This window comes from Schistosoma mansoni, assembly GCF_000237925.1.
Source record: "Schistosoma mansoni, WGS project CABG00000000 data, supercontig 0144, strain Puerto Rico, whole genome shotgun sequence".
In the NCBI taxonomy this organism is placed as follows: domain Eukaryota; kingdom Metazoa; phylum Platyhelminthes; class Trematoda; order Strigeidida; family Schistosomatidae; genus Schistosoma; species Schistosoma mansoni.
The window spans coordinates 488,116-508,011 of record NW_017386043.1 but is presented as its reverse complement, the minus strand read 5'-3'; the positions used below and the strand labels follow the sequence as shown (position 1 = coordinate 508,011).

General features: G+C 37.3%; 2 protein-coding genes across 2 annotated transcripts in view; one reads left to right on the top strand and one right to left on the bottom strand.

Moving 5' to 3' along the window:
• The window catches only part of Smp_074650 (conserved Schistosoma protein, unknown function), a gene marked incomplete at its 5' end in the record, with an annotated part of 26,805 nt that extends 24,424 nt beyond the window's left edge, over window positions 1-2,381 (top strand). Inside the window, one exon of the mRNA XM_018799631.1 lies at window positions 1,232-2,381. Coding sequence (XP_018646590.1) covers window positions 1,232-1,765 — 534 coding nt within the window. The 3' untranslated portion in view covers window positions 1,766-2,381. The remainder of the gene's footprint in view (window positions 1-1,231) is intronic.
• Window positions 2,382-2,737: 356 nt separating this feature from the next.
• Window positions 2,738-17,437, bottom strand: Smp_162430 (mRNA-export factor tap/nxf-related; the record flags this gene model as incomplete). The annotated part of the gene is made up of 10 exons (XM_018799620.1): window positions 2,738-2,998; window positions 4,898-5,101; window positions 7,639-8,002; window positions 8,808-8,959; window positions 10,036-10,138; window positions 10,742-10,980; window positions 12,465-12,794; window positions 13,339-13,557; window positions 15,634-15,773; window positions 17,386-17,437. 10 exons carry the CDS (start codon window positions 17,435-17,437, stop codon window positions 2,738-2,740), a joined length of 2,064 nt encoding a protein of 687 aa, XP_018646589.1.
• Between the last annotated feature and the right edge of the window lie 2,459 nt (window positions 17,438-19,896).

Here is a 19,896-nt window from a genome sequence, read left to right as displayed (position 1 = left end):
TAGTTACAAAGGAAGTTGCATCTGAGTAAACTGTTTAATAGCTAACTTTTGAGGCAGGACTGTATATATATATATAAATTAGATAAAGATATAAAAACCAAATGTCATCCTAATTCTGTTGGTTCCTTTTGAGTGATACTATATAGTTGTACACATGCATTATCCATTTACAAGTGATCGATTGTGTTGAATGTCTGTAAAGTAGCGTAAATAACCCTGTGTTCGTTCTTAGAGTAGCGATGTAATTCCTATTGGGTTACAGTTATCTCAACCCCGCTATTTGGAACGTTCGTGCACTGTGCTGGCAATTCGCTATTGACTTCAATACTGTGTACGAAACTACTATCCCCTTCCTTTTCCTACCTTATTAACTAGGGTAAAAACACCAGTTTGGCAGATGAAACTCTTTGATGTTGACCCAGTGTAATCAATCAAACATATCGATTACATATCAATAAAGATATTTAACCTGAGCGTTTACCACTAAAACAAATCATCGTAAAAGTGTATTAAAATCCCATGGACAGTGATCATACTGACTAATTTACAGTAACATAATTCCGACTTAAGCAAGACTGATTTGATTTTCATTCGGAGATTGGACATCCTCAACACTATCACAAATATTACCATTTACATTCAACGTTACGTATAACTGACAGTGGGATTTATACTTAATTATTTGCAAGATGGCATCTCAGTTTAAATAGCCGCCAGTTAATCTTTTTACACTTTGTGCAGACTGCACTATTATGGATAAATCTTTCTTAATCGTCACAATGACAGTACAGTTTAATCATCATCATTTAATAGTTTAGGATCACCATCCTCGCTAAGTTTTTATTTACCTAACAAACAATTCGAAACAACCTGGACACCCAAAATAATATGCACCACACACTCACATTAGGTACCATATTTTTATACGGGATGCCACTAAATGCCCTTGACAAAAGCTTCGTTTCCTTAACTACCTCCACAAAAATAAGCAGTACTTGAGTAACAAGTTGAAAAGGACCATGAATGGAAACGTAGACTCAGAGGAGTGTTTAACCAAGTCCATATATATGTCCAGTTAGTTGACTACTAGATGTATAGCCTAATAATTTTCAATCATATTCTATGTAAAGTTGTTTATCAAATATGTTTTATATTCCGAACTTCTGAAGTATATGCTGTTTGTAGAGATAGACCATTATCAATCTAAAATACTTTAATATTCTCATTACAGGAAAACAAGACTAGGTGTTCCACAAACAATGATAAAATTCCAGTGAGCGAAATGAACATTAGTGAGGACAGTCAAGTTGGTACTGATGAACCTATTCAAACAAACGATCCTACTGAAGATTCCCCATATTTCGAGCTCGACTTTGCTAGCGGAATTTTCGACGTACAAATTCACGAGAGGGCTAGATCTTTTTTAACTTTAGGTATCGATGACAGTGAGCTTTCTCAAAATGATTGTTACACAAATATATCTGAATTAAGTACGCACGGAATGCATCGAAGTCATTCTCTTCCATCGTTAAGAGACTTGGAAAGAAATTACCAACTACATTCATTTGAGGACTGTACTACACCCACAACCAGCCTTAATACTGGAGGAATTGAAGATTTATCAACAAAAATTAAAGCAGCGACTATCTCAGTAGAAACGACATATATAAAATCTGAAAATAACGTAAATGTATCGAGTGCAAGTGTTTGTGGTAGTGATGTAGCACAAGAATGCAATAATATGGAGGACGAAAATCGACGATAACGCAATGATCTCGCAAAAATGTAATGTTTGAGTAGTCTATGGATTGGATCACTAACAGTCAAATGTATAGCTTAATTGTTTCACTTTACCTCTTCTTAGATTTTTTACTTGTATGACTTCGAAAATGTTTTTACTTATTTATTGTTATGACATCGCCTTAACTGTAATGAGATACTTCACTTGCTCCTTTGTGATTACGGATTAACTTGATTAATGATATAGTTTTCTATGATAAATTTATTGATAAATGAAAGGCCATATCAGTAATGTGACATTTTTTCGATTTCTTTAACATTTAAAACAAAAACTGTACAAAAAAACTAGAGCGTTAAAACCAATAAGTTAAGAGTTAGTGTATAGTGACGATATAAGTAGAAATTAACTAACATTTGAGGAATACAAATTATGAAATTCAATTTTTGAAATATCATGCATGCAAGTGTAATCCGATGCACTTAAATATTCTAACAGTGTAGCAATCAGTCAATAGTTCGATTACATTGGAACATATAACCATCATATTTTTATTTTCACCAAGTAACTAGTACGTCAAAAGTTATTGTATGTTTGACTACAACAAAAAACAAGCATTGCTCTAGTTCACCGTGTGACCCAGTTTTTAGAATTCTTAATCACTGCCGGGTAGGCCGCTGTATTACAGCAGCATATTTTTTTTAACCTCGTGATATTTTTTCAACTATTTTAAAGTAAAAGATTTTTTTCCCGACAGATTTTTTTTCTTGGGCCTGGCGAACGAGCAAAACACACACACATACAAACTATTTTAGTCAAACAACGACTAACATTCTGACAAACAGTCACTCAGATAGAATAAAAAACATGATAGGATATGCTCTACAAGTAACCTAGCTAATGACGAATCGTAACACGTCAGAATATATGAGTGCATCTAGATACACACAAACGTACATGCATTGCATAAGTTAAAATTTTATAATTTTGGTTCAAAGATTATACAGAAAACGCTTCAGGTGGAATTTTACCAGCCGAATTCATAGTTTCGAAAGCAGTTAGTGCAGCATTAGTATCCCATTCATATTCTTCTAAACACTGTCTTGAAAATGGAATGTTCATACCAGTGCGCCGACTAAATTCAATTACCATATTTTCTTTCACTTCAGGTGCAGAAAGATTAGAGCTGAGAACATTTTGCTGTTGATTTGATGTCTGACTGTCCTGTTTGCATCTTGTGGCCATTTCAGTAATGTATTTCTAAAAAAAATTTTCAAGTTAGGAAACAATTATTTGAGGTTTAAATTTACATTATTATTACTTTTATCTGATAGGGTTATTTAAGGCTAAAGAACGAGATCGTTCATTTTCAATACAGCTTAGTAGTGTTTAACTTTTCCACTAAACTAGCTACAAGACAACAACTTATTATGACTCAGGCTAGTTTTATAAGGTGCAGTATAATAATACTAATAATTATTCAGCACTACGAGATGTTCTTTCTTGTCGTGCTTCTTTACAATTGCTATAATTTTGCCTGCGGCGATACTTAGCACTATGAAGTTAGTTAACCTCATTAAGCAGATAAGTTAAAAAGCCAGAGACTAGTGGAACTGTATAGAAAAAGATGGGACAATGATTGAAATTATGACTAAGTGAGTGAGACGATAAGTGGAACATTTTCAAGAACTCTTCAAATGGATTTTATCTACTTTGTGAATCCCTACGGTCTAAATAACTGGAACAAGACAGCAACTTTCAGCGAAGCAGAGTAAGATGTAACTAGGAGTTAGAAAATAACAAGCCGTAGAGGGTTAGTTTGAGGGACCTTTAAGGGTGATTATTTAGTTCGACAAATCAAATGAGATTTGTGTGGCGCATATGTATTTGGTGCCCCTTTGTACCAATATTTATGTGTTTAAATAAATAAATATTCAGTTAGATTGGTGGAAATGTGATATAGAGTTTAGGGGGTTGAACATCATTCCATGTGACTGCTCTTGACCGATGATCATTTTATAAGGAATGACTAGGAACATTAAATCTAGAACAGCCAACCAAGTTCCAGATCTGTTATTGGTAAACCGACCAGATATTAACTCCACAACCATTCCTGAAATATATTCTTACTTATCAACATCCGACCGGACCCATTTTCATTTAATTAGAGATGACTCCATAGACTCAGATACTGTCGTATAACTAGGTACGTGAACCTACGACGGACACTTTATTCAAAAACTACTATCTGAGAAAAAGGCTACTGTAAGCAATAATATGAGCCGAAGACATTTAGTGTCTGTCTCAACTATTTACTTTTCTGGATTTTTTCATGGATATATTTCTAGGGTTAAGACTTTTTTTGTTTAATTATGGAGGAATTTATGAATGTTAAGAATTGATTAAAATCTGGTCTGGATTTATATCTGAATTAACCATAGTGAGTAAAGCAGTTGGGAGTATCAGTCAGTCAGTCAAAACGTAGAACTTCGTACGTACGTATATCATTTCGAGTTGCCGTACCACATTAGCACAGAGTTGGGAGTATTGACCATATCATTTACCTTGGAAGTTCTTAGTAAGTTAATGCCTAATGAAATCTCGGCATGTCTACAAATGGCTCATTTAGCTTTTGTTGATTCGTATAAATTCTGGTCTAGATGAGATTAATCTATCTACTTAAGAGGGTATACTGATAATCAGTTTGCTTTATGTTTACTTATGGTTATGGAATATACCTTTGTAAAGTATATAAATAGGTCCTGAGTGCTTCATGATAAGTATGTCTGCAGAATTACTTGAGTACAGTATAGGAATAGTATAAGGGTTGTAAATATTGATGTGAGTTGTGACGGGTTGAACACGTGTTACGCTACAGTTTGTAACTGGCTACTGCATTAAAGTTGCAACTGACTCAAATCAGCAATTTTACTTTGATACCTTACAGTAGTTTTATACACCTTATTATGTGGATATATATATATACTTTATTGGTATACATTTACTTTATTGAAACGTGTATCGAGCCATATACACCATCTAACAAACAAAGGGTTTCACATTGTTTGATTTATAAGGTGCTGAAAGTATGTGCATAACATGGGAAATTTTTTGTAAGAAATAATATGCGACAACGATACTTAAATAAGTAGCATTTACCTTACACAATGAGGTAGTTGGATTAGACACAATATAATCATCTTGCACTATATGACCACCTGGTGCGACCAGTATCATAGTTCTAGTAAAACACCGAAGGACTTTGCGAACGGATTTTTCCTGTGAGCTTGAGTTGGTGGAACTTGAACCCATCGAAGAAACCTCGTAAAAAACACCACCCATTGTAAACAACATTTGAGTTCCCTGTTAATGAGACAAAAACAATATGAAATATAAATAAATATATTTGTAATATCCCAATGAGTAGAAAAAAATGATATGAAATATATATTAACATCAAGATATAAATTTCCGCCTGTAACTTTTATAGAATTACTGCAGTAGACCAATTTACTAGAAAACAATCATGCCAAAAAAACAATAAATAAATTCAACCCTTTAAACTCCGCCCTGTAAGCTGAAGGATCTTTATTTAGAAGAATTAAATAGCCTTATGGTGAAAGCCGTGATTCTTTACAAGTCACAAATTCGAAACCCCTTTCAACAACCACGGCAACAATTAATATAGGAACATGGATTGTTCGGACAATGTGGCAGACTGGGAGGACCAATCAACTAGCTACGGGGATGACAAAATACAACTTTGAGGTTCTCGAAATAAGTGAAGCCCATTGGACCTACACTGGACAGAAAATATTAGATTCGAGAGAGATGGTGTTGTACTCCGACCACGAAGAAGAAAATGATCCACACACTCAGGGAGATGCTTTCATTCTGTCCAAAAAAGCATGTTAGGCACTTATAGGATGGGAATCTCATGGACACAGGTTCATCAGAGCATCCTTCAAAACAAAGGAGGGGATCACAATGAATGCTATCCAGTGTCATACACTTACCAATGAAGACAATAAAGATCAGTTTTACAAGAGGCTGTAATCGATGACGGCGAAGTGCTCAAGAAAGAAACTGAACATCCTGATGGGAGACCTAAACGCCAAGGTCGAAACGGAAAACATCGGAAATGAAGATATCATGGAACGAAATGAGTTGTTGTTGAAGCCCTGTCAATGTTTATAGTGTAGATATGCGTGTAAGACAAATTGGTGTTCGATTGGTGTGAAGGAGAAAACCGAGAGTAATTTCAGAAATATAATAAATCAGATATCAAAACAGCATGGCCATCAGAAAAATCAGGAGTGAAAAAGCAGTAGGACCTGACAGCATTGAAGCCAGACACAGAGATAACTGTAGACATGCTCCACGTTCTATTCAGGGAGATTTAAGAGAAAGAATAAGTGCCGACAGACTGTAATAAAGGATACCTCATCAAGATACCGAGGAAATATCCTAGTACTACAGACAGACCACACTACTACTAATACCAGGAAACGTTTTCCAGTGTTGTTGAACAGAATGAAAGGTTCAGTAGACGTCTAATATCGAGATCAACAGACCGGATTTCGTAAGCATCGGTCGTATAAGACTCAAATAACAATATTGTTGAACAATCGAATAAATGGAACTCGTCACTATACATCAACTTCCTTAACTATGGGAAAGCGTTTGACAATGTGGTGAGGAGAACCTTACAGAATCTTCTCCGACACTATGGTGTACCTGAGGAGATCGTCAGCATCATACGGAATTCAGATGACAGACGAAACTCCAAAGTCGTGTATGGAGGACAGTTGACTAACATATTCCAAGTGAGGACCAGTGTCACACAAGGCTGTCTACTCTTCCCCTTTCTTTTTCTTCTGGTGGTTGACTGGATTATGAACACTTTCACATCTCAAAAGAAATACGGAATACAATGGAGAGCTTGCATGCAACTAGACGATTTAAACTTCAAAGATGACCTAGTCCTTCTGTCCCATACATACGAACAAATGAAAGTCAAGATAAATAGTGTAACGGAAGCCTCTGCGTCAGTAGGCCTCAACATACACAAGGGAAAAAGCAACATCCTCAAATACAACACGAAGAATGCCAACCCAATCACACTTGATGGAGAAATTCTGGAACAGGTGAAAACTTTCACGCACCCATCTGGGCAGCATCATCGATGGACAAGGAGGATCTGATGCAGACGTAATGGCAAGTATTGGCAAAGCAAGGACTGCATTCATACAGCTGAATAACATATAGAACTCAAAACAACTATCAACCAACATCGAAGTCACAATCTTCAATACGAACGTCAAGACAGTTCTACTGTATGGAGCTGAATCTTCGAGAACTACCACAACCATCATCAAAAAAGTACAAGTATTTACAAACAATTGTCAACGCAAGATACTCAATGTCTGTTTGTCGGATACCATCAGAACAAATCAACTTCCGCCTGGAGAGGAAATTAGAAGAAGCGTTGGAAGTGGATAGAATATACATTTCGGAAGTCATTAAACTGCACCACGAAGCAAGCACTATCAATCCTGAAGGGAAACAGAAAAGAGGAAGACCAAAGAACACGCTGTGTCGATAGTTGGAAATAGACATGGAAAGGATGAATAGCAAATGAAAAAGACTGTCCAGGATAGAGTTCGATGGAGAATGCTGGTGGGCGGTGTATGTTACTTGACGAGGGTGAACAGGCTTAAAGAAAATAAATAATCAAGATATAAGTACTTTATTAATGAAAGGGAAAGTGGTCGCACATTTATCAATTGATCTGATTTTTTGTATTATTGAGCACAATTGTGATTATTTAGCATTTAGGAAACAACTATCTCACTATTCTCAATAGTTACTAAAACGAAATAGAAATAATTTATACTTACGGAATGAAAGGCGACGTCAACAGATAAAGACTCTAGTTGATGTTCCGTAGTCGGTAGCTCATCCAAAAAATGGGCGATAGCCAAACTACCACGAACAACCATGTCGCGTCGTCTACTTTGGTCCCGGCAACGAAGAAGATTACGACTTCGTAGAAAGTAAGCTTGATTTAATCGTGAAGTGGTAAGATATGCTGTAGTGGGTTGATCAGAACCATTTTGCACCTCTACCCGTGCGGTGAATGACACATTTTGTGAATTTGGAAAACGATTTTCAGGAGAAACGGAAAAAACTAGTTGGGAAATAGTCGTATAATAAGGCAGCAAACTTTCGCCTCGGGGCTTAGAATCATAGCGACTAAGGTATCTAGATCACAGAAATCACGAAAAAGGAGTGTAATCAGGAAAGAGAACAAAATATACAGACATACAGATTTTAAGGCACAGAAACTTTAATTACTTGTGAAGGTTTTAGCTGTGACAGTGGCTTTGCAAATGGCGAGAGCAAAAAATATAACCGTCATCATACTTTTAGCAACCAGGTACTTTTTTGAAAATTAAATAGCTTGATGATGTAAATATTAGATGTCAAATATAAATGAACAGTTTCATAATCTTAAAAAGCGGTGCAAAATTACTTGACTAAATGGAATTAGTAAAACTAAATCCAGGTGTTTGTTGACATGTGTCACTTACCAATAAGTGGATAAATAGACTGTTGGTGTAAACTAGCACAATAACACAAGTCATAGTAGAATTCCTGGACGTGAACAACACAAGAGTAGATGAGACTGATAAATTCGCGCAAAAAATATAAATTTTTAAGTTGATCAAGGGACGCATGGATTGTAAATGTATACTAGTTATTGTTATGAATTTAGTAAATAAAAAGATACGATGCCTTTGTTATCTTATCAAAAATCCACTTAGCTAGTGAGTATTAGAGCAAGTTAGTGGGACTTTTTAAATACTACAGCTAAGTGACACAATCGAACCTGAAATAGCAGGTCGATAAAAAAGACTTGGAGATTAATGCTGTTGGAAATACCAGTACAAATGTTCATAAAATAAAACTGCTATCGACAAGACTGAGGATTGTGAGAATCTAAAGGAAAGGGTATACAGAAAGTAACTATTCCTGAATCAAAAAAGCAATGCTAAAAATTACTTACAATTTTAAAAAACTCAACAAAGCTATTTTAACTTCATCATTTGGAAAAAATCCCAAGATAGACTGTGGAAGCGGTTTCGCTGGAGGCCGTTTAGAGGAATCCGAACCTTGCTCAATTGCGAATTGTACAGTGTGCGGTAATTCTTGTCCATTCTGTGACAGAGTATAATACATTATTTATAGAATATGAACAATGAGTAAAAGAAAGTGTGTTTAATGTCGACTAAAATAAAATCAAGAAATCTAAAGATTCGGTCAAAAGTGTAACCGTAAATAGCCAGGTAGAAATAAAAACCTAACATAAGACCAGTGGGGAAATTTGTTTCTTATTTTTGAGAAGACATGGCAATCGTCCATATTCGCAGACATGGTTCGATGAAACAATTCGAATGTTTTCTACGAAGAGCATAACTTTTCACTGGCGGCTATGATCGAAATACTTAGAAGTTAATAACAGATACTGACTTACTGCAAGTTCAACTCACAGTTGACAAACACAAATAGTAAAATGAATAACTCATTTATTAGGCAGACTCGTATACTTGGCTACCAGCCACACTCGCATTGTGAGGTTTAATGATACTACCCAGTTACTATTCCAAAATGTAGCTTTGGTAGATGGAATGCAATTATAACCAGTGATTCATCGTTTTTAAATAAACCCATCAGTCGTATTGTTGTTGCAAAATGTGAAATTACAGTCTGCGTTTATAAGATATGAAAACCATACGTTAAATACATTATTTGCACATCTTCCTTCAGTTGTCCTGCATGTGCTTTATGATTTTTCCAAATATGTTGTTATTACACTTGCTCTCTATTCCCTTTTTGTACTTTTCAATTATATATATATATATATATATGCCCCCAAATGCCCTGGTACGGCCGAGAGTGAAGAGTTAGCTCTCCCTCTCAGAATGCTCTCACATGGCCACGTGCATACAACCACAGTCACAGAAGTCCTACTCACAGCCTTCTCGTGGCATTAAGAAAACCACCTGCTTCGATTTGGGCACCCGGGAAGCATTTCAGCCCTCATACAAATCGAACGATTTATGTGGCGCATACCTATTTGGTGCCTTCTTATACCAAAGTTTGTGTTTAAATTAAAGATATATATATATATATATATATATATATAGAGAGAGAGAGAGAGAGTGTACTATACATACTTTAGGTTAAATACAACACAATATAGAGTTAGGTAAAATTTGTCTACAATTACTTACTAAACGTTTGATCGTTGGTAAGATTGTATGCAATTTACTGACCCAGTGCAGTGATTCCAAAAAATCCCGAAATCGAGCAACAAAAGAAAATTGAAAACCGTTTCTTCAAAAGGCCACAAAATGTAGGCAATCAGGTATATATTGAAAGGAATACATATTACGTATTTCAACAACCAGTAAAACTTGAAAAGCTGTAAAGCTTGTCTTACGTTTAATGATAATATGGAAAATGTTTCGATATCATTTTGGCAATAAAGGATTGAAACTTTTGTGTATGTGGAAAAATCAACTGAAATCTACGATATTTACCTTCTCGAGAAATTTATATTATGACTGTCTCAAAACTGTTAGAAATCCTGAAGATGAATTCGTTATCTATGGATCAGTAGTTGATTGATATTGCCAGAATTCTAAGATGTATTTGATTTCCGATGACGGAATTTGTTTTTGCATGTCATCAATTTTCATCTAACTTAAATTCACATTTACATCCTAAGGACAGGACCCTATTTACTTGGTTTTCTAACAGTGAAAACCAAATGCGATCGAAAATTAAGAGTACTTAATAAAAAAAATCATGGTATTTAACATCCTTGAAATGTTCGGAAGATGACACCACAGGCTGCGAGACTGACTAACCACCGAAGCGAAGGCCAATGGTCGCAGACAAGTGGACGAGACCATTAGGGCGAAGATGTACACTCACGCTGCAAATGATTTGTCGTTTGGATTGAATTTTGACATCAAGGGAGTTTCTGTAAGGTCTAATTCAATCAAACCAACGATATCTCGAAGACCAGAAAGGACAGGTATGCTACTTAGAGGATTTGAGCTGAGATCTATACGTTCAATAGACACCGGAATAAATCCAGTACTCGTTGAAGATAACGGAGAGAACGCATTCAAATGAGTTAGTCGATTGTTTGAGAGATTGAGAACAGCAAGCTTCAGAAAGAAAATAAAACAGAAAATTGTATTTGGTTTTTTTAATGGTTTCAAGAAAAGTTGGATATTTACACATTGTATATGGTGTTTTTCATAATTAATAATACCATGAACGAAAAAAACCCAAACCATACAATGAAGAGCGTAAAAATGCGGACTATTGCCACTTAATAGCCACTTTCGTTTATCACCCGTTAAACAATGCACATGAACTGAGGGTTGAAGTGGTTTTCCTTGTTTCGCTACTTAACATATGTGGATTATTCTAATCAATTTCTTTTTAATAAATAAACAATATATATATAAGATTTAAGAGTTTTCTCCAAATATCCGCCGGCGCTGATCGGCTAAGAAATGATCAATCAGCGTGCTCTAACACAATCTTGCACGGATCATGCGTTGATCCAATCTATATCCTGCTAAAAAAGGAGTCAGTCAAACGTAATGCATAATTCATCAAGTTGCAAAAGTAGTTGTGTTAGTGGGACGTACATTGGATTAAAGCATGCTCCGTGCACGATATTGTTGGTGCACGTTGATTGGCTATTTCTTATCCAATCAGCGATAGTCGATACTTGGGGAAGACTCTAGAATCTTCTCATGTAAAAACTGTAATTATATTAACGTTTCTTTTACTGTGCTTTTTATTTCCATCTACCCTTGTTACTTGAACTATAATTTTGTTCCTGTTCAACCGTGTTCTGGTTTGGGGACTTGTCGAGTGAATTAGTGTCCAAGGGTACAAAGCAACGGGAACAGCTGGGTCGTAATAAGAGAAATTATAACAAGTAGTAACATCAGTTATAGTAAAAAAGACTATATAGGGATGATTTGTGATGAAAGAATGAGTCATGAGAATAGAAAACTATAAAATAATTTCCAGATTTAGAATCTATGGGTAAGGAAGAATAGCTTTTCGCTGTAGCAATAGTTGAATAAAATAACTGACACTTGATGATATAGACAGTATTTCTTTAAATATGTTCCGACAGATCACAGTTTTTGATCTATGAATCTTTGATAGCTTGTTGTTTTAAGGAGGAAGAATATATTTGTAAAATCTCAGAGATTGAATTTGAAGGAAATCCAACATTCCGCTAGGCAATCTGGTTCAAGCTTTTTCTGGGAAATATAGACACACATCAAAGTTTCAAATATAAACAGGTACATGGTTCTTCGGCTAGCTGTATACTAAGTTGACCATCTAATCATGTTAACAATCTTGAAAGTAAGTATTTGTTATAGTGCATATGAGACATCTGGTGTGTAACGAAGTGTTAAGCTAACAGATTGTGTAGTTGTAAGTGGATCTGAGGTGTGAGAAATTTTATTGACTACTTATCGCTATTGCTCTCATACAATTATCGTTGGTCATTCGTGTTTTTAGATGTCTTCCGAGTGTGGATATTTTAAGTGGTCTTAAATAGAAAAGCGTTTTGTGAGGAAAACATACTTCAGAAGTTGTAAGCCAATAAAACAATTACCTGTGCTTGATTTTGTTTCAGGATAGTAATTAGAGTATGAACCACCGCTTGTTTGTTAAGAGGTAAATATAGTCCCTGACTTAAAAGAGTTGGATCTGTGTGTAGAGAAGAGAGATCTAAACTACGCGTAGTAGGTTGATAACGCTGAACAAAACACTGCTTTAATGCTTCGATCCAAGTTTCTGGCAAAGGAGCGGTATTCGGTGATTCATTTCTTTTATCAGACGAAGAAGGGACTCTGGGTTCAGGGACAATTGTTATGTCGGTAATTAATTGTGAACTGTGGCTTGGATCGCGTAAATTTTGGAGTGATTTGCGGTAACTTTGAACCTAAAAAAAATACATGGTTATTAATTTTTAACAAAAAGGACAGAAAATATCACTTTATTTAAGTGTTTAAATTCAGTAGTTGTATGACTAGGTATTTCGAAGATGTGAAACGGAATAATAGGCACAGATTTATATTTTAAGCCTTAGACTTTACTGGATGTGAGTTGTGGACAACGTGAGCGCTCGATCGGAAGTAGAACAGGAGTCAAAATTGTGACATAATGGTACATAAATCGACGTCAACACTAGGAAGACAACCTTAACAGAAGTACCTTAACTATCGTAATGACTGATCAAGTAAGGTGGATGCAGATAATTAAATACGTAAAAAGGTCGGGACGATTATCTGATATGCAAGCAGTGACATTTATTGCCATGGTCTGAAGATTAAAAGACTTCAATTTATCCAACTCTACTAACTTTTCCACAATATTGGTTATTTTTAATATTAGATGCGAAGACTTGAACAGGTGTACTTATTGAATGTGGTATTAAGATAACGGATTGATTTAATCTGAATTATGCGAATTACAAAGGTACCTACATCTTTTTGTCTGACTTTTGCATGCATTAGTGCATTTCTTCCTTCAACACAAGTATTATAGAACCGTAGCTGTGTCCCAACAACAGTGGTGATCAACTGTTGGAGATCCATCATTGGATGATTAGCGCCATGGACAATAGTGATTCTCACCCAAACTTCACCGGGAGCCAAGCCACTATTCTGGGCAGTGACAACAGAAGCTGTTGATCCACCGATAAGCTAAAAATAAAAACAAGCATTGCGTAACCTTGGAATCAATTTTACAAATAATATAAGATTTTTGTTCTCGTTTTCAATGAGTAAATTAATAAGCTAGGGAGTTCAACTTTCTCTACATGTGTTTACTAGTCTGATTGTGGCTCTAAAGTCAACTACATTGGATATACAACTAAGATACTTATCCGTTGTATTTTTAGACATCACTCTTCGTGAGTGAGTAAAAAAACAGAGGACAAGTTATCCTAGAATACAACACTGGATACTCCCGACCGTTGTTGCTTCCTTGGCGTGGTGGTCGGGCTTGCTTATCATGGTGAACCAATCGAGCTATACTGGTTGGAACAATCGTTCCTCAAAGTCCAACCATGCCAGACAGGTCGGTTGAAGAGCGGTGAGACTAAAAGCAGCAAACCCAAGGTCCGAAGGCGAAGTCGTACTGCTGACTGTACAGAGGTGTGACAGCAGTAAAGTGTTTCCTTCAGACAACCAGCATAACAGCGATACTACCTCCCCACAAGGAGGGGTGGGGTTAGAGAAGGTTGACCCTAAAAATGCACACCTCGCCTTATCCCACGGATATCCGTCTCCGGCGGTAAGGTCCTTTGAAGAACGTAGCTAACACAAAAACTACCCACAAAAAGGTCGTGTGTGACCGACCTCAAACAGTTGTCCCTTGGGCACTGCGGTCACGCTCTCAGGTCATTAAGACCACTTCTAACCCGATTTCCTTTTCAGGTACCTCTAGAAGAATCCTTCCACGGTGTGGGCAACCGGGAAGTGATAACTACCGTCATACTTCTAACAGCACTCAAGATCACTGTATTCATAATCAATCTCCCTCTTCAGTTCCTACTATTCCTTCTACCTTGACTTTCAACACTAAACTTCCTCTTCCGGTTTCCTCCTCAAGTGTCACCATGATCAACGATTCTAGTGCGCAAAACACTCCCAGGTCTACTGAAACCTCACACACACACTGGAGCCTTCAACGTACGCACCCTATGTCAAGTCGGCCAGCAGACCTCCTTGGCTAAAACCTTAGAATCTCATGCCATTGATGTATGCTGTGTCTCCGAAACACGCATATAGGATGATAGTGTGGTCATTTACTTGACCTCACCTCGCAAAAATCAGTTGACGAGGTTATGAATCTTCATCGACTGAGATGGTTGGGCCACGTGTTACTTATGTCTGAATACTGATTACCACGACACGCATTGCTGACTAGTGTTGGAGATGGTTGGAAGAAAGCTAGGAACGGCCGAAGCAAAACGTGGCATCAGTGCTTGAAGTCACTAACTTCTAGTCTGAGCCATGTTAGTAGATGCAGAATACTTGGTTGGGGTCCGCGTGACTATTGTAACTAACGGTTTGAGACTCTGTGTGACATGGCTCAGAATCGATCACAATAGCGTAGGTGTATGCACTCTTTATCTTCTCTTAAACCTTGAGATTAAAATTGCTTCATATATGTCTTCTCTCCTGTACTAGATCCTTATATACAATTTTTCTTTCATATATTGCCACTATTAAATTAACTTCTTCTATGAACTTGGTGTTCATCTTGTTATGCTAATGAGGTTATGGCAACTTGGACCGATGCACATATGTGCCTGGTCCTACGTTGTAGCTGAATGACTGACACTGGATACTGAAATTGTTGTTAAGGTAGCTTTCCAAGTTTTTTTAATTTTATCCAGTTTATCCTGTGATTGAAGACCTTGGTGGAAGCTATAACAACTCATGTAGATAAACGTAACTATCCGTTCGAAAAGTTCGTATAAACACTTTCTTCCCTTTTGACATTTGGTTAACTTACAGTCGCACCACTTTGTATTTTTAATTTTTAAACTTGGACCATGCATATTTGAATGTCTAGTGATTAAAATCGTAAAAAGCATGTTTGCAATCAGCTACTGTCCTAATGTAAAGTTGGTCAAAAAATTTAGATCATAAAAATACCAACACAGGTACTGTTTAGATTTGACTACATAAACCAGTGTTTCTTGATAACAAAAACCTCTTGAAATATTTTTCGTCGAAATCCGTGTAGCGATACATACTTCTCAGACTTACATTCATATTCATAGCACGTTTTAACATATCCACATTGTTACCAGAAATTATAGACTTTCGACTGCTACTGAACTTTCCTCCATGTTCGCGTCGTCGTAAATATTCGTCCGCGGTATCGATTCGTCGATCATTTTCTCCATCTAAGAGCCAAAAAGGAAATACGTAACTTTAGTGTCGATCAATAATTTTAGCATAAACCACAAAAGTAACACTATACATGACAGTGTTCCATAAATCTTTCACAACGATCAACGAACAGAAAGCTTTAAAATTAACAATAACATGGTTTTATAAGCAAAGATGGATAGTGAGTAGCAGTGGAATCCAGGACGCGCGTTTTGTCCTGATTGGGACTTGTCAGCTGGATGTACCTGGATCTCAGAGTTGGTGTCTACTTTGGATTTCAAACCCAGTACCGTTCGCTTTAAACGTCATCGCGTTATTCACCTACCTACTGAGGCCAAATAGCCACCTGCTGGTGCAATGCGGTGAAGTTTTAAATTAATTTGTTGTTGGCTTGTATCTTCCCATTGTTATTTAGGACTGCAATTGATCAGTCTTTTGTTGGAATGTGTGCATCTCGTGCGGACTGCCTCAATATTGCCTTAGGTCATAAGCAAAGATGAATGGTGGCTAGCAGTGGGACCCAAATAGGACGAAACGCGTGTCCTAGATTGTTACTTTGAGTGGTTAGAAGACTAAAAGTTATCGGTAATTTGGGTGACATCCAAGCACTTTAAGAAAAGATTAAGGTTGAACCAATAAAATGATATTTGGTGGAACGCCTCTACCAAAAATGACTAAGTATAAATGAGGAAGTCAGATGCCTTAAAAATAAGAGTAGCTAATTAACTACAAATTGTGACTTGACTAAAACATTTGCATCTACAGTATTCGATAAACTTTATTCCGTACGACTTTATATAAAGAACACTGCTACAAACATCCTAGTTGACTGGGACAAATTTTATAGGTTACTAGAAATTATTCATAAGTGTCTCCAAAGTGTTGTTTTGCATGGTATAAAGTTGAAGTGAATAATATCAGGTGGCTGAAGAGTGTTGTACATCCTGTGCTAGACCATTCCTCGGCAAGCAGTAGTGGATAGAGCAAGTTTGAAGTCTAGAGGGTTAGACTAGGATGTGCTATTAGCTTGTCAACACATCTACTTCTACAAACGAGTGTAAATGACCTTAATGGAGTGTACATGATGTTCGTAATAAACATTTAAACATGAGACATGGTAGTAAACTGGCCCCAACGGTGGAAACGAGTTTCTGATTCTTCCTGATTTTGAGTTATTACTACTCACTAATAAGAGAACTCAACTTCGCGAGATCTCTTGTTACTACCATACGTTGTCCATTTTAGATCGATGACTACATTCGTGGTAATTGGTCAAACTCACTATACTAATCTGGCTTTGTAAAAATAGTAAACATTACTTGTTTTGCTCACAAAGAAAAAGAAAGGACATGATTAACACATTAGTCAATAATTTCGGATAGAAAACCACGAATTTAAGCAGCTTTATTGAGAAAAACCCCACCGAATGTGCCCAGGGTGTAGTGAGGCTAGTTCCCACACATATTAGCATTCAACGGAGTATAAACTCTGTAGGTTTTAAATAAATGACTCCAAAATTAAGCCTTATAAGATAGCACTGCTACAACTGTTCTTATATGAATAACCACACAAAGACCAAGCTATTGCATAAGTTCCTAAAGTACATAAGAAACACTAAATCCTTACGATTTCTCCACCGATAGTGATTAGACTTATTGCGATGACTCCCGTGAGGCATATTTGAGGGAAATATGTTGGCGCTGAACGACCTTAATGCTGATTCAAACAAACATTTCCGTCTGCAAATTAAAGAATGCTAAGTAGGCGCTGTTGGTTTAAACTATTTGAGTATCACACTTAATACAACCTTCTTTAGAATAGTTTCATTCAGGTACAACGATGTTTTCAATAAACCGATGTTCAAGGACTCAACGGTATCCGAACAAAGTGTATTGAACTAGTGTTGATAAGTGGACTCCCCAAAACAATGGTTCTGTAAGTATTCAACATTTGACTAATCTCATTAGTTATAATGAACACAGCGCAGATAAAGGAGCTCAGCCAAGCATTCACATCATATCACCGTACTACGTAGTCCTCGCAACACCTAGTCAGCATAGATCATATGCTTCACGACACATCTAGAATCTCTGAAATATATCTTCAAACTCCCTTATTCATGAAATATGGTTTCACTGAGTTTTGGACCCTCTATTACGAAGGTGTCTGTTTCCAGCCGAGTAGCTTGAATTAACATGTAGCTTGTTCTAAACCCATTCCGCTTACTAGGGTTACAAAGTTTATATTCGTATCATTCAATGATATTTCACGAACAATTATCTCAGCAACATTGCTTACGTAGTTCCAGTTCAAGGTGCACTAGTTTTCGGCTTCGGATCTGTTATACAAATGCCCGGAGCTTACTCAATAAGCTACCGGAACTAGGTGTACAGATTGACTCAACTAGGCCAGACATAATCGCAGTCACAGAAACATGGCTGACGCCGCCTACAGATATTAGGGAACTTGATTTCGAGGGTTTTACATTAGTAAGGGCCGATAGAATACAAACGCGTAAAGGAGGGGGAGTAGCTCTATTCATTAGGAATGCTATTCCATTCACCATTATCGACAGTGTATCCCATGAGAGTGGGACGTATGAATTAGTTTGCTGCCGCCTGAAATGCAGGGGACAAGAGTTGCTGCTTAGTTTGATCTATCGCAGTCCAAGCTGTGAGGTAAACAAGGTCCTGCTAAGCAGTCTCAACACTTTATCACGAAGTGATCGATGTCTAATCCTAGGGGACTTTAATGCACCCATGGTGGACTGGGGAAACCTGCGGACTGAATCGTCAGCAAATTCCTTCGAACAGGAACTAGTTGATGCGGTAATCACATGTGCCCTAGTGCAACACGTGAAGGAAGCAACTAGGTACGACCCGGGTTCTGCATCATCCTTACTAGATCTTATATTGACTCATTATGAGGATGACGTTGCAAACCTGGATTACATGCCACCCCTAGGCAAAAGTGATCATGCAGTTTTAAGCTTTGACTTCCATATGACTGTCGATCACGAGCACGCCTCAGCTCAATCCAGACTTAACGTCTGGAAAGCAAACATACCAGACATCATGAAATCAGCATCATCAGTAGATTGGAAAATAGACCCAGAGTCATCAATCGAAACGGCTTGGGACGTATTCCGGAATTTATACTTAAAAGTTACCGCCCCCCACATCCCTTGGACTACACCTAAGGGGCCGAAAAACTCCCCACCGTGGTTCAGTAGGGAGGTTCGCATCCTTCTCCGTAAAAGAAGGAAAATGTGGGACAGATTTAAGTTACTGGGGACTGACGAGGCAAAATCTCAGTATCAAAAGGCTCGGAATACCTGTGCCTCAACCCTCCGTAAGGCCAGAAAGCTGTACGAAGAGAAAATCGTTAGGGAATCCATAGAATGCCCTAAACGCTTATATTCGTATATAAACCAAAGGACAAAAAGAAGAAGAAATGTTCCTTCACTATGGGGAGACAGTACTGCCTCATCACTAGTGGAGGACGACTTTGGCAAAGCTCAAGTATTCTCTAAATACTTTAGCGATGTATACACCATAGAAACACCCTTCTCACCAGTCCATGAAAATCCCCCCACACAAGCACTGGACAGCGTGACCATTAAAGAACTCGATGTCTTTGGTCTGCTAGTTAAGCTTGACATAGGTAAATCCACTGGACCCGATGAACTGCATCCTAGGTTACTAAAGGAATTAGCTAACTTTGTTGCGAACCCTTTAAGTGTATGTTTTAATCTATCCGTAACCCAGGGTCGTCTACCAAAAGACTGGAAGAACGCCATAGTAAGTCCAGTCTTCAAAACAGGTACAAAACATAAGCCTGGGAATTACCGACCAATTAGCCTAACTAGTGTGGTTGTTAAAATCTTGGAAAAGATTATTCGGAAGGAGCTGTTAAAGTATCTCGATGGAAACCGGATCCTCTCCGAAAAGCAGCATGGTTTTAGAACAGGTTACTCTTGTCTCACAAACTTATTAGTCGCTCGTGAAAGCTGGTGCGCTCTTAAGGACCGAAAGTTACCTATAGACGTAGCTTACATCGATTTCAGCAAAGCCTTCGACAAAGTTCCGCATAACCGGCTGTTATATAAGCTAAGGAATGTCGGGATTGGAGGCAATC